Genomic DNA, 13114 nt, shown 5'->3' with positions numbered 1-13114 from the left:
CTTCAATAAGTAAAATTATTCTTACAGATGCTAAATTGAAGACTTTTGTAAACCTTAAGGTAAAAAAGGATAAAGTGTTAAGTTCAGGGTTTGTAGGAAAACATCAAATTAAGAATATTTTAATCTTGGATTATATGCAACATCTTAAGAGTTTGTGAATATGAAATTAAATTTCCTGCTTTGGTGATTGGTTTGTTAAATTGCATAGTGGGTGTATATTATTTTAGTTACTTGCATTCTTTTGAATATTAAATACTTGTAAAGTGCTGTGTGTGATGTGATCCAGTAGCTTGGCATATGGCATTATGCTATTAAAAAACACAGGCATACCTTGGATATATTGTGAGTACTAATTTATTACTCACGTAATAAAGTGAGTCAAATGAATTTTTTTTTGTTTCCTGGTGCATATAAAAGTTATGTTTACCCTATGTTGTAGTCTATTAAGTACACAATAGCTTTATACCTAAAATAATGCACATATCTTAATTTAATAAGGCTGTTGCTAAAAAATGCTACCCATTATCTAAATTTTCAACAAGTTGTATGGCTGATGGAGGTTCTTGCCTCAGTATTGATGGCTGCTGACTGATCAGGTTGATGGTTGCTGAAGGTTGAGTTGGCTGTGGCAGTTTCTTAAAATGAGGCAACAGTGAAGTTTGTTGCATCAATTGACTCTTCCTTTCACAAATGATTTCTCTGTAGCATGTGAGAGCATTTTACCCACAGTAGAACTTCTTTCACAATTGGAGTCAGTCCTCTTCAAACCCTGCCCCTGCTTTATCAACTAAGTTTATGTAGTATTCTTTTTTTTTAAGATTTTATTTATTTATTTGACAGAGAAAGAGAGAACACAAATAGGCAGAGAGGCAGGCAGAGGTGGGGAGGAGAGAAGCAGGCTTCCTGCTGAGTGGAAAGCCCAGTGCTGGGCTTGATCCAGAACCCTGAGATCATGACCTGAGCCAAAGGCAGAGGCTTAACCCATTGAGCCACCCAGGTGACCCAGTTTATGTAATATCCTTAATTCTTTGAATCCTTTGTTTTCTTTTCAGTATTGTCACCAAGAGCAGATTCTGTCTCAAGAAACCACTTTTTTTGCTCATCTCTAAGAAGCAGGTCCTGTCCACTCAAGTGTTATCATGTGATGATAGAAACTCAGCCACATCTTCAAACTCCCCTTCTAATTCTAGTTGTCTTTCTGTTTCTACCACATTTGTAGTTACTTCCTCCACTGGTGTCTTGAACCCCTCAGAGTCATCCATTAGGGGTAGAATAAGCTTCTTCCAAACTACTGCTAATGCTGATATTTTGACCTCTTCCCATGAGTCACAGATGTTCTTGATGGCATTTAGAATGGTACATCCTTTCTAGAAGGTTTTCAGTGGCCTTTACGCAGATCCATAGAGAAATCATGATCTGTGGCAGTTACAGCTTTACAACATATATTTCTTAAGTAATGAGACTTGAGGGGTGCCTGGGTGCCTCAGTGGGTTGAGCCTCTGCCTTTGGCTCAGGTTGTGATCTCAGGGTCCTGGGGTCGAGCCCCACATCGGGCTCTCTGCTTGGCAGGGGGCCTGCTTTCCCCTTCCCCTCTGGCTGCCTCTCTGCCTACTTGTGATCTCTCTCTGTCAGATAAATAAATAAAATCTTAAAAAACAAAAGTAATGAGACTTGAAAATTACTCCTTTATCCATGAGGTGCAGAATGTAGAATGGATATTGTGTTAACAGGCATGAAAACAATAATCTCATTGTACATCTCCATCAGAGCTCTTGGATGACCAAGTACCTTGTCAAGGAGCGGTCATATTTTGAAAGGAATTTTTTTTCTGAATAGTAGGTTTTTTTTTTTTTTTTTTTTTTTTAAAGATATTATTTACTTGAGAGAGAGAATGAAAGAGAGCATGAGAAGAGAAGGTCAGAGGCAGAAGCAGACTCTTCCCTGAGCAGGGAGCCGGATGCGGGACTTGATCCTGGAACTCTGGGATGATGACCTGAGCCAAAGGCAGTTGCTTAACTAACTGAGCCACTCAGGCGCCCCTGAATAGTAGGTCTTAAAATAATATGTTGTAAACAAACAGATGTGCTGTCATCAGGCTTTGTCGTTCCACTGATAGCACACAAGCATAATAGCTAAAGCAAAATTCTTAGGGTCCCTAAGGTGATTTTCAGAATGGTAAATGAACATTGACTTCAACTTAAAGTCATCAGCCGCATTAGTCCCTAATAAAAGAGTTCTCTTATCCTTTGAAACTTTGAAGCCAGGCATTGACTTCTCTCTAGTTATACAAATCTTAAACAGTATCTTCTAATATAAAGCTGTTTCATTTACATGGAAAGTCTGTTGTGTAATGTGGCCATCTTTGGGAATTATCTTAGCTAGATCTTCTGAATAAATTTCTGCAGCTTCTACATCAGCACTTGCTGCTTCACCTTGCACGTTTATGTTATAGAGACGGCTTCTCTCCTTAAGCCTCATAAGCTGGCCTCTGCTAGCTTCAGATTTCTCTTCTACAGCTTCCTTACCTCTCTCAGCCTTCAGAGAATTTAAGAGAGTTAGGGCCTTGCTCTAAATTAGGTTTTAGCTTAAGGGAATGTTGTGGCTACTTGGTCTTCTATCCAGACCACTGAAACTTTCTCCATATTAGCAGTAAGACTGTTTCACTTTCATATTCATGTATTCACTGGAGTAGCTCTTTTCATTTTTTCATTTCCGTGAGGAACTTTTTCTTTGCATGCATAACTTAGCTAACTTGTCCAAGAGGCCTAGCTTTTGACCTGTCTTGGTGTTCAACATGTCTTCTTCACCAAGCTTAATCGTTTCTAGCTTCTGATTTAAAGTGAGAGATGTGCATCTCTTCCTTTCACTTCACTTGGATACTTTGAGGGCATCATGGGATTATTAATTGGCCCAATTTCAATACTGATGTGTCTCAGAGAAAATAGGGAGGCCGGAGCAGAGGGAGCCAGATGGGGCAGTGGTCACTGGGTGGAGCAGTCAGAACACACACAGCATTTCCTAGCCCATGAACAATTATAATAATGAACAATTGATATTGTATAATAATGAACAATTATAATTAATGAACAATTATAATAATAAACAATTATAATAACAGCCTCAGAGATGGCTGATCACAAATCACTGTAACCGATAAAATAAGGATGAAAAGTTTGAAATATTATGAGAATTATCAAAATGTGATAGAGACAAAGAAGTGAGCAAATACTGTTGGAAAAATGGCACTGCTAGACTTGTGCAACATAGGGTTGCGATAGACCTTCAATTTGTTTAAAAAAAAAAAAAAAGCCCACAGTATCTGTGAAGTGCAATAAAGTGCAGTAAAACAAAGTATCATATACTGTGACAATAAACTCCTTTAAAAATAGCCTTCTTAAGCAATCAAATACACACAGACACACACACACACACACACACACACACACACACACGGTATTTTATGGGCCTGCTTAAATTACTTGACAAATCTGGAGTTAACCGCTTCATCAGATTTCCTATTCTTCCACACTTTTTCCAGGCCTTTCCCCTCCATTACATTTCATTTCCTTTCTCTCTAGTCATATTCTCTTTCATCTTTAGAGCACACATAGATCATCCTTAAAAAATACTCTTGATTCTACTGGCTCTTGTACTTTTTTTTTCTCTTTTACAGTGCCAGAATTCTTTTTTTAATTTATTTTTAAAGAAGGCTCCACACCGAACGTAGGGCTTGAATGCACGACCCTGAGATAAAGACCTGGCTGAGGTCAAGAATCAGATGCTTAACAGACAGAGCCACCCAGGTGCCCCCTGTGCCAAAATTCTTAAACTCGAGTCATTTTAACCTACTTTCGGCATGATTTCAGCCATCTTATCTCATTTTAATGTCTTTAGTTATCTTCCTTTTCTCACTACCATCCTCAGTTTACCTGTCTTCTCATATAGATAGTTTCCTAATGTCTACATATGGGCTCTTCTCTCTTAACTTGTGGGTGAAGAGTTAGTGGGTTGGGGATGAAGATGTGGAAGGTAATGTTGAAGACACACACACATGTAAATTTTTCCTTTGTTCTCTTTCTGTCTTCTGTGCTTGCTATCCTGTTTCTCTCTCTCCTTTTTCTGCCAAATTTCTCTTGCATGTTTTTGTACTAACTGTATCCTTTTCTAAACCACCTACTTACACCATAACTGCATTGTTTTCTATCCTCATGAATATTAAACCTGTACTTTCAGAGGTACCCCTTTCTCCTGCAGTACAAATCTGTGGTCTTTTTTTTTCCCTTTTATTTTATTTCTTTTCAGTGTTCCAGCATTCATTGTTTAGGCATGACACCCAAGGGCTCCACGCAATACGTGCCCTCCATAATACCAATACCCACCACCAGGCTTACCCAACTCCCCCACCCCCTACCCTCCAAGACCCTCAGTTTGTTTCTCAAGGTTCCCAGTCTCTCATGGTTTGACTCTCCCAGATATCCCCCAACACTTCTCTGCTCCATCTCCCAGTGTCCTTTGTGTTATTCCTTATGCTCCACAAGTAAGTGAAACCATATGATTATTGATTTTCTCTGATTGACTTACTTCACTCAGCATAATCTCCTCCAGTCCTGTCCATGTTGATAGAAACGTTGGGTATTCATCTTTGCCGATGGAGGCATAATACTCCGTTGTATATATGCACCATATCTTCTAAATTACTTTTCTATATTATTTGACATGACCACTTTTTTTGTGTACAGTGTCTAATTCTTTCTGATAATTCTTTATTCTTTATTTTCCTTAGCTTAAGGATAGGTCCTTGATCCCCTCTGATTCTTCAGAAATCTTACTCACTTTTGTGATTTAGACTTAACATATATATGCTGATGACTTTGTTTTTAGTTATCCTCTCACTTGAATTCCATCTACCTTATTAGATAGTTCATAATAAAATTATTTTTATATGCATATCATATATCTATTAAGAGATCAGGCTTCACAATATGCAGTTGCTATTAAAAACTATCAAATATTGGCAGTTTCATATAGTTCTACCTAATATAAAGACCTGATTTTAGTAATTTCTTGTTTATATGTACATTTAATATTGCAGAACCTTTTGATGGGACAAATACAGCCAGAGCTGTGCATGAAAAGCAGAAATTTGACATGATCAAGGATCAGTTTTTGAAGGTAAATTATGCTTCAGATTAACTCTAGAAACATTAGTGAATAGTATGGTTTGAAAATGAAAAAAATATTTATAATAGGACAGAGTAGCCTTGGTTTCTGTGTTAAGAAATCATTAGTGTGGCACAATAGGGAATTTATTACTTGATAGATAGGTATGCTTTTCCTTCAGAGAAATCTGTTTTCGTTCACATGGCTTTCGCTTTGATGGAAGTAAGCATTTCCTTAGTGAGCCAGTTAAGCTCCCAGAATGAGTGAGTGAAATCTGTTGGACTAATTTCTCTCCTTAAAATTTCAGGGAACTTAGTGTAGCTTTAGAAAAGAGCTGATGTTCCATGATTTTTCTTCTGCATACCCCACTGTAACAGTGAATTTGAGCATCTTTTTATCTTTGCTTATATTTTGAGAAAGTAAAAAAAAAAAAAAAAAATCAATGTATGTATTTGTATACACACATTTTGTGTATATACACTTCAGCCATATGTATATAAACTGTTGTTTATTGCTTAGCTCTTTAGTCCATAGTGTGAATTGATTCCTCAGCAGTTTTGTTAGGTGTGGTTTCTGTCTTCAAGGAGTTCCACAGTACAGTGTAGAAACACATCGATGGAAATATACACTATGAGACATATAGGAAAGAATGCTTCATGAGGAAAAAGATCAGCGAACTATGAAGGTCATTTCAGAGGAATACTTTCTCATTAGACATACAAGTGGACTTTATTTTGGTGATAATTAAAAATGCAAGTGTATCATATTATAAGCTGTCCTTCTGTATTAGGCCCTCTTGGTTGTCAGCCAGATTAGAAAATTTAAAATTAATGGAATTCTGCAGGGCAAAACAAATATCCAAGAGGGAATATTTTTGTCTATCATAACAAATTGAGAACTCAAAAATAGCACTGCTGTATTGTTGATGTGTAAGCTTTCATTATGATGGGTGAGCTTTCATTTAGGGTTGCTTAGCTATAAAACCAATACTTTCAGTCAGTTGAACAACTGAAGTGTGAATAAACTATGAAGATACGCACTCAGCAAGTAGTGAGCCAGAGTTTTAGCCTGTGAATAAGAATTTTAGTTTTTTCTATTTTTCTTTTCCAAGTTACATTTACTCTTCTTTTTCAAAAGTATAAAGTGGTTTATTAGAGATTTACTCTTTCCATAATACTATTTTTGATTAGAAAAGCTTACTAGGTGCAAACTAGTCAACCAAATAATTAATTTTCTCACACCTTCTCAGACCCAGAGGTTTTGTCTAGATTACCTTGTTGTTATAGATGAAATAGTTTAAATCTGTGAATAAATGTTAAAATTGTCAGTTATATCTTTTTGTACCACCTCTCTGTCCATTTCTTCTTCAATGAATTGGAATCACACAGGTGTAGCGTTTTAAAATGACATTTTCTTTTCTGATGACAGAAATAAACTTGGGAGATAAAAACACGAAGAAAAAAATTACCCCAATTTTACCCCAAAATTACCCCAATTTTACCACAGAACCACTGTTAACATTCTCTTTTCAGTCTTTTGTTCCACTTATATTTTATGTTTTAAGAATGAGGAAAAAGATCAGCGAACTATGAAGGTCATTTCAGAGGAATACTTTCTCATTAGACATACAAGTGGACTTTATTTTGGTGATAATTAAAAATGCAAGTGTATCATATTATAAGCTGTCCTTCCGTATTAGGCCCTCTTGGTTAACCACTGTTAACATTCTCTTTTCAGTCTTTTGTTCCACTTATATTTTATGTTTTAAGAATGATTTTTCTTTCTCTCAGTCTTGGCACAGATTGAAAAACAAGAGAGATTTGAACAGTATACTACCTTTAAGAGCTCCTGTCCTGAAAAGATAACTGGCCTCTATTTCTTAATAAAATCTTCTGAGAAATAAAGAACAATGGTAACATCATAATGCATTTTGTTTACCTCCATCATGGTTTCTTTTTAATTGTTCTTGTTTTCATGTTTTATTTTTAAGAGGACATACTTATATAAAGATTGCATATTTTATTATGACATTTCCTAATAAAACCCTTTGATTTAAAGATGTATTTTTGAAAATGTTTACATTGATTAGTAATATTATGGCATGACTTTTCAGGAGATCAGATAAAATATTTTTTTGGGGAATTACCTGAACAAATAAAAGTCTTTTGATAAAACTTCAATTAACATACCACATGCTAATACTGAAGAGATGTGTGGAATTTTGGAAAGGGACTGATTAATACATATTTAACCTATAACATACAATAGATAGTTTGTTGCCTGTCTGTTCTAGTAAAGTGAAGATTCAAGCCAGTTATTCAGTTACTTGAAGCAAAATGAAATCTCTTATTTCACTGAAATCATTGCAGAGGCGTGAAATACTGGACAATTGCCTTTAGTCTTCACTTGACTCACCAGGATAGACTGAGGCTTCAGGTGTGTCTGTATTAGCATTTCATTAGTACCTCACGTATTTTTGATGTACTCTTGAGATTGCTTTAAATTTTTTGTTGAAAAACAGTACATTTTGCACTGTAGTAATAAGAGCACTAACTCTGTATTGTTCAGCAGTTAGTAAATTGTTTTAAAGAATTAGTTCATTGTAGACATTTTGAAAAGATTATAAGTCCCCTGTGCTTTATGATAGTTTAGTGCATTGTGCACTTTTACTTTATTTCATGTTTTCTTGCCTTTTATTTTCCCTGTGACATGAAGCAACAGAAACTGAAAGATCAAAGTTGAGATTATATCCTATTGACAGTATCAGACTTTTTCTGTATACAATTATAGGATTGTAATCTAAACTGGAATTTTTAGGCAGTAAGCCACTATGAAATGTTTTAGGTAAGACATAAAATTATTATAAATAAAAGCTTAATGTTTGTAAAGATGACTTTTTTAGTATTTTTTTCCCATATGAAGAAGTAGTGGTGGCTGCTAAAAGAAAAGCTACAGTGTTTATTAAGGTTTTTTTGGTTGATGTAAATATTTGTAAATTGGTCAGTGCCTGTACATTTAAATATGAAAAATAATCTTGAAAACAATTTTAACTTTTTCAGAAAGACTATGTACAACTTCTTTTACACCTGCTGTAGTACAATTTGTATCTCTAATGTATTTAGGTTTTTTGCAGACCAATTCAAATGCTAAGACTTTTGCTTTTCTTTGACTTGTAAAGGTGCATATTTTCATTTTCTTCTTTAAGTTTAAATTTTTGTACGATGTCATATGGAATAAAGTTTATATATAGAAATTGTTTTCATGGTTTTTTTTTTCTGTGCTAGTCTTTACTTTTGTGATGAGATTGAGGTTGTAGTTACCATCTAGAACTAAGTGAATCTGACTTTTATGCTTGTTGATATAGATTATACAGATAATCTTGGATTTGAGTTCATTCTTGGTTAAGCCAGCTAGCTGCATCAGTACCCTATTTCTCTGGCATTATTAGGAATGAAGCTTTCCACATAGGTGAATTTTTTAGATTACTCATGTTTAACATTTTTGAAGCAGTTGAGCTTTACATTACACATCAGTTCCTTTTGGGGGGAAATTTTCCTAAAATATACACTGTGCAACTTTATCAGAATTATTGAGTATAATTAATATTCTAGTGATGACTTGATATCATCATTAAAAGCAATAAAAAACACTCCTCATACTCTGGTAATACTGTGTAGCTCTCAGGGATATGTAAGCATGCAGGGTATTCTGCCTCTACAGTATTGGGACTTTTCCTAAGAAAGCCCTAACATTCATTTACAGTGGTATGGACTCTTATTGTCACTGTTTTTTCAGTGCTTAGTGGCATGCTTCCCCCCATCATCTTACTGCTGCTATTTTTTAGCTGTCTTGCTATAACACATAAAGAAGTTAATGTTAATAAATTTATACCCATTTCTAAATAGACTGGAGCCTAAGATTATGTACCTTGTGGTAGACAAATATGTCAGATAAGTGGGCTATTAATATATGAGGAAATTTTTTAGACGTTTAAATTATTTTCAGTTTGAATTACTTATTTGTGCGGTGAATAATACATTTACTGTTTGTACTGATGTGGCCATTTCTATATATTTGCATGCATTGTTAAGAAGGTAGTGTTTAAAAAGTTAAAAATATGTAATCTGTACTACAGTTCTAAATTTTGGATTGGCTTGAACTAGGATCTTTGCAAATAAATCTCAACTTAAATTAGTGTTTCCAAGAAATTTTGAGTTAAATGGAAGGAATATACAGCAGCTTCCTGTAGTTTTGATTAGTGTTTAACAGGTTCCCACAACGATTGAATTCTTTTTGTCCTAGGTGAGCAGTCATTTGGGATTACTAGTGGGATAAGCCTAGCTCATGTTAAGATAACTTGTTGAGCCTGGTTTAATGAACTGGAAGACTGGACTCCTCTGTCTTCCCTTCTCATACACACCAGCCAATACTTTTGTACTGTATCTGAACTATCTGCAGTTCTTTGCTCACAGACTTAACGTACACATGCAAGCTAGTGTAACTGGTGAACTTACGTTCATCATATTTAGTAATTGTGAATAGAATTTACTATAATTAAAAATAAATGTTAGCTATTCTAGCCATGAAATCATTCTCATATAAATATATCTCTACCTGTTCTATGTACTGAGCAGGTCTGGTCCTGTTTTCTTGAGGCAACATTGTCTACTCTCTGCCAAGCACGTTGCTTGCTTCTGGGCTTGTAAGAGATGGGGATGGTGTGGAAAAAGATGAGTAACAAATTTATAGAGTGTACTGAGGCAAAAAAACACAAACATGATTTGAATATAGGATAATGGAACCCAAAAGGGGTATTGAACCTAACCTGGGCTTTTTCAGAGAAAGGTGTGATCTTTGGATCAATGGAGAGTCACCAGGTAAATTAAGGTTGGAAAAACCTTTCAGGCAGAAGGAACTGTGTAAATAAAGGCACAATGGTGTGACTTGATAAATGTTGGGAATCCTGACTTCTAAAGAAGAAACCAGACTAATGTGGGCTGTTGTTACCCAGTGTTCATCTTTCTGAGGAGCTTGGGCTTTAGTCCTTGAGCATAGGGAAGCCATTGAGGGCTTTTAAGCACTGGGCAGGCTCTGATCCAACCCAAGGTCTGGGGCCTTTGAGTCAAGTTTCAGACAGAACTTAGACTTTGGCCAAAGTGAGGAAAATTATTTCTCTTGAAGGTTTTTGGGGGAGATTAAAAAAAAAATGCCGTGGCTGCATAGTCTACAGTCCACTAAAGAAGAGAATATACAATTAATTGATTTGCAGACACAAAAGGAGACCAAAATAAGGAACAAAGGTTGAAAACTGCACTTTGAAAATGGCAGACCTTGATTTGTTTCCCGTTGGACCACTTACACTAGGCAAGAGACCTTGAGCCAGTTGGCTTGTCAAGCTCTTCTGAGCCTCAGTTTTCTGATCTCGAAAACCAGGGTTGCAGTTAAACGTACCACAGCAGAATTGTGAGGGGGTCATGAAAGGGAGACCCTTAGCAGAGTGCCTGCACTAACAAGCGCTCTGCTCAGTAAGGAGTAGTTACTTGTTTGGGATGAAGGGGCCATCAAGTAGCTGGGCACCAAATATACAACCTAGCAAAGCCACATTGGAGGGAAGAGAGGCGGGGTCTGGGTGCCTTTCCTCCTTTCAGCTCCCTGGTGCCGCTGGAGCCTGCCGCCGCTTCTTGGTGAACAAGAGTTGCCCCAAGGGCCGCCGGGGATTAGCCTCAACTGGGGCGGGGAGGGCCGCGTGGGGGAAGTTGGCAGACGCGGGGGAAGAGGAGAACTCGCTGAGCCCGGGCCCCATAAGCTCGGTGGCGAAACTTTGACGCCTTCTATTTAAAGTCTCGGGGCTAGCCCGCCCCCGGGGACGGGAACCCGAGCCGCCCGCTGGGGCAGGGCAGGGCCGGGCCGGGGCTAGAGACGCAGTCAGAGGGAGAACACCAGGCGCGCGCGGGCGGCTCCGGCTCCAGCTCCAGCTCCGGCTCCGGCCCGGCAGAGGCACGATGGCGAGCAGCGACAGCACCTACGCCGCGGAGAGCCCCCTCGGCTCCGACGGGGACGAGGAGGCCCCCCGAAGGCTGGAGAGCGACGAGGAGTCGGAGAGCGAAGAGGACGAGACGGCCGCGGAGTCGGAGGAGGAGCCGGACGCCAGGTAGCGTGCGCCACTCTCCTCAGGCCACGGCCCGAGCGCTCGACCTGCCGCCGGCCAGGAAAAGCGGCCTCGAGGGCAAGTGCTTCGCTGGGAGACGCCGCACGCCTTTTTCTTTTTTCAGCGCTAGCGAGCATTTCCTCCCGGCTAAGCACTTTCTCTCAGGGGGTGTTGCCTTGGTAAGGAACTTGAAGGTGAAGGTGCTTGCTGTCAGCTGGAGTGACAGGCCCGCCTGCAGCAGCAAAGTTCATTACCGCCCCCCTTCCTCCTTTTCCCTCCTCCCCCCTCCGCCCAGCAACTTGTGACTTGGTGCTCTTGTTTATCACTGGGGATTTACTTAGGGTCCTGCCTAACTGCAAAAATGTGCTGAACCGCTTACACTGGGCCCAAGGCCTAGGAACAATCTTAAAAGTCTGAGCGGGAAGAGAAGGGGATATGAGGTGGGGGTGGAGAGGGAGAAGGCTGCTCTAGAGCCTTCAGATGACTGACTGGAGGTCTCTGGCAACCTGGACTGGGTCGCTTGTATAAGGCCTTTAATTTGGTACAGAGGCTCGTAAATTACTTGGAGAAAAACACGAGTTTCAATAACCCCTCTTCTTAAAATCCTGCTTTTTTTTGGTTCCAAATATCAATGTTTCAATGAATGGGATTACAATTAGGCAATACTGTATAAAAATACGAGTCTCCTACCTCTTCCATCTCCCAGCCTTCATATAGGCCCTAAAATGAGAATAGTAGGACTCATCTCCTATTTGGATTTGTTTCTACTTTCCCACGTTCTCTTTGGGGTACATCTATTAATATCAGTAGAATGGCTTTGTAGGTGACAGAAGAATGTGCAACATTTCAGAATGCCCCTCTTACTCAAAAGTTCTGTGCAACCAAAGCCCGCAGAGCTGAAGTTGAAATAGCCCAAAGAGTACCACTGATGAAGAGGAAGGTCAGTCAGTTTAGAACTCTGGAATGTTGGTCCCGTATCTTTATATATATATTTTTAATTTTACTTATTTATTTGACAGGCAGAGATCACAAGTAGGCAAAGAGGCAGACAGAGAGAGAGGGAAGCAGGCTCCCCGCTGAGCAGAGAACCTGATGCGGGACTCGATCCCAGGACCCTGAGATCATGACCTGAGCCGAAGGCAGAGGCTCAACCCACTGAGCCACCCAGGCGTCCTTGTTGGTCCCATATTTACCTCATAACTGCCAAGTGGGAAGCAGGCACATACCTGCCCTCAAGGATTTTATGGAAGAAGTTAAGAGAGCAAATGGGGAGCATGAGTTTCTCTGCTACATAAATGAGAGCGGCGGAGGGAGGAAGATCGTGTATACCGCGGAAGCTCAGAGGAGAGTATGTAGATCTATGAGTGCTTCGGCCGTGGGCATGACCTGGGCTTTAGAGAGTAGTCAGGAGATGCGGAAAGGAAAAGGAAGAGAAGATACCTGTGGGAAATGGAACAGGAAGTCATGACCTGTGGTTCCTGGACAATACAGAGAAGGGAAATCTGTCAGTCCCAGCCTTTATAACCTTTCCCACTTAATGGTGTTCAGTATCCTTGTATCCTTGCCCAACCAAAATTTACCACCTAGAGAATTTGAAAACTCATTTACTCTAAAATGGGAGCAGCTGACAGTGATTCAAAGCACCAGGCTGAGGTTGCATTGCCCTTTGACAAAGGTCAGGATCTTCAGGTGAAAAATAGGATTTATCTGCAGTAAATTTCAGCTTGCTCTGACTACAGATGGTAAGGTGGATATCAGGGCAAGAGTCAGAATTAGTTGAGTGAGGGCAACCAGAGAGAATAGGGT

At 39.0% G+C, this 13114-nt stretch overlaps 2 protein-coding genes across 11 annotated transcripts in view; both read left to right on the top strand.

The window, feature by feature from the left end:
* TENT2 (terminal nucleotidyltransferase 2) overlaps window positions 1-8413 on the top strand; it is a 67820-nt gene extending 59407 nt beyond the window's left edge. For all 9 annotated transcript variants that reach the window (XM_004766811.3, XM_013063686.2, XM_045074459.1 and 6 more), the window contains 2 exons: window positions 5093-5172; window positions 6951-8413. In XM_004766811.3, coding sequence (XP_004766868.1) covers window positions 5093-5172; window positions 6951-7025 — 155 coding nt within the window. In that variant the 3' untranslated portion in view covers window positions 7026-8413. The remainder of the gene's footprint in view (window positions 1-5092; window positions 5173-6950) is intronic.
* A 2471-nt stretch (window positions 8414-10884) lies between these two features.
* CMYA5 (cardiomyopathy associated 5) overlaps window positions 10885-13114 on the top strand; it is an 89030-nt gene continuing 86800 nt past the window's right edge. The window contains exon 1 of one of the 2 annotated variants that reach the window (XR_001181932.2): window positions 10885-11311. Coding sequence is in view for 1 of the 2 variants with exons in the window: in XM_004766808.3 (XP_004766865.1) it covers window positions 11163-11311 (149 nt within the window). In the remaining variant the exon portion in view is untranslated. The remainder of the gene's footprint in view (window positions 11312-13114) is intronic. The other variant, XM_004766808.3, reaches the window with a different exon arrangement.

Source organism: Mustela putorius, unplaced genomic scaffold (assembly GCF_011764305.1).
Source record: "Mustela putorius furo isolate JIRA1106 unplaced genomic scaffold, ASM1176430v1.1 tig00537350_pilon_pilon_pilon, whole genome shotgun sequence".
In the NCBI taxonomy this organism is placed as follows: Eukaryota; Metazoa; Chordata; class Mammalia; order Carnivora; family Mustelidae; genus Mustela; species Mustela putorius.
This window is presented reverse-complemented; position numbering and strand designations above follow the sequence as displayed.